Genomic DNA, 1,722 nt, shown 5'->3' on the forward strand with positions numbered 1-1,722 from the left:
ATAAAGGAGGAGCTATCCATCATAAAAATGGCTGAAATTCTCCTTGATCCTGCTATTCGCCTTTGGGTTATTATCCCTATAGTCCTCATCAGTTTAATGTTTGGGCTCGTCCGCCATTATGTCACTATATTGTTGAAATCTGAGAAACCAGTCCGACTTGACAACCTTAAGGACAGGTGAGGGAAAGATCTCTGAATGGGTGGAGTCTTTCTTTTTTTCCCAAATGTAGCCAGGCTCTAATCAGGAGTCGTCTGTTAAGAGAGAATGCTGGATACATTCCAGAACAGGTCAGATAGTTACTATCTAAATTTAATAAAATAGTTAGCGCTTCCTATACAAAGAAGTAGATTTTCTTAATTTTGAAACTAGTGTATATATATATATATTATATATATATATATATATATATATATATATATATATATATATATATATAATATATATATATATATATACATATATATGTACACATTTTTTATTAGTCATTTCTCATGAGACGTCATTATTTCAATAATTCTGAAACCGGATATTTCAAACAAGAGAGACCAAGTGCTCCTAATGCACTCTCTGCTATGGGAGGTTTGTACATTAAAATGGCTACTAGTAAACTTATGTTTAATGCAGTTTTATAATGTGTAATAATAAAGGAACTATAGTATTGGTATTTTTTTCTTCTTCAGATCCATCCATGGCACTTGACATGATGAAGAGTACATTCACTAATGTCTTGCCAATGATTGCTATTGGTGGTTGGATTAACTGGACATTCTCTGGCTTCTTGGCCAGTTAGTTTGAGAGAAGAGAGAGAGAGAGAGTTGTTAGGAAGTTTTTATGTGTACAAAACAATGGATCACATTTATATTTTTAACATTTACAGCAAAAGTTCCCTTTCCGTTAACATATCGCTTCAAGGCAATGCTCCAGAGAGGAGTAGAATTGAAGTCTTTGAGTGCCTCGTGGTATGTATTAGGAAGGGATGGGGAGAGGTTACTCCTCACATTTGTCTGTTTGTGACAGGGTCAGTTCAATGTCTTGGTATTTTCTGAATGTCTTTGGATTGAGAAGCATATACTCATTAATCTTGGGATCTGATAATTGTAAGAGCATGATAATGCATAATGTCTTGATTTTCATTCTTCCCCCCCCCCCCTCTGTCTCTCTCTCTCTGATTTCATAGCTGCTGATCAAGGGAAGCAAATGGCAATGCAAATGAACATGCAACAGTCAGCAATGGGAGGTGGGAAACAGCAACCATCCCAGATGTTCAAGGTACATATACACAGGGTTTCCTACAAAGCATGCTAAGTGCATCCTTAATGAGCTGCCAAGCACTATAATACAGGACTTGGCATTTGGAGCAACTTTAAAAATCATTAAAGATTCAAATTTTATCAGAATCAGCTCAAAGTTGATACACAGCATAAGGACATGTATAGCGATCAGAAAAAAAATTATAAATATGGAGAATTCTTTCCTTTTTATTTTTGACGAATTTTGGCCAAAGACCCAAGGCTATAGCCTTTGGTCGTTGGCCCAATTCTTCAAAATTTGTAAAAAAATCCAAATTTGATTGGAATCAGCTTAACAACATAAGGACATGTATAATGTATCAGAAAGAATTATAAAAATGAAGTCTCCTTATGAGTTTTGTTTTGGCCTAATTTTTGAGTAACCTGACAACCCATTGACAAGAGAAGCTGCACAAGTAGTCAAGTACTATGC

At 35.2% G+C, this 1,722-nt stretch overlaps 1 protein-coding gene across 1 annotated transcript; it reads left to right on the top strand.

Annotated features, from left to right (window-relative positions):
- The first annotated feature begins 8 nt into the window (after positions 1–8).
- LOC100640309 (ER membrane protein complex subunit 3-like) lies at positions 9–1,354 on the top strand. The gene is made up of 7 exons (XM_003391819.2): positions 9–176; positions 230–287; positions 483–579; positions 681–785; positions 878–959; positions 1,018–1,097; positions 1,178–1,354. Exons 1-7 carry the CDS (start codon positions 28–30, stop codon positions 1,303–1,305), a joined length of 699 nt encoding a protein of 232 aa, XP_003391867.2. The 5' UTR covers positions 9–27; the 3' UTR covers positions 1,306–1,354.
- The last annotated feature ends 368 nt before the right edge of the window (positions 1,355–1,722 follow it).

The sequence above is a fragment of the Amphimedon queenslandica genome, unplaced genomic scaffold (genome assembly GCF_000090795.2).
Source record: "Amphimedon queenslandica unplaced genomic scaffold, v1.1 AMPQUscaffold_5671_Cont22363, whole genome shotgun sequence".
NCBI classification, from domain to species: domain Eukaryota; kingdom Metazoa; phylum Porifera; class Demospongiae; order Haplosclerida; family Niphatidae; genus Amphimedon; species Amphimedon queenslandica.

Coding starts and splice junctions, on each gene's coding strand:
- LOC100640309 (XM_003391819.2), top strand. CDS start 28: ATGGCTGAAATTCTCCTTGATCCTGCTATTCGCCTTTGGGTTATTATC. Junction 288..482: donor CTGGATACATTCCAGAACAG/GTCAGATAGTTA, acceptor ATTTTTTATTAG/TCATTTCTCATGAGACGTCA. Junction 960..1,017: donor AAGTCTTTGAGTGCCTCGTG/GTATGTATTAGG, acceptor TGTTTGTGACAG/GGTCAGTTCAATGTCTTGGT.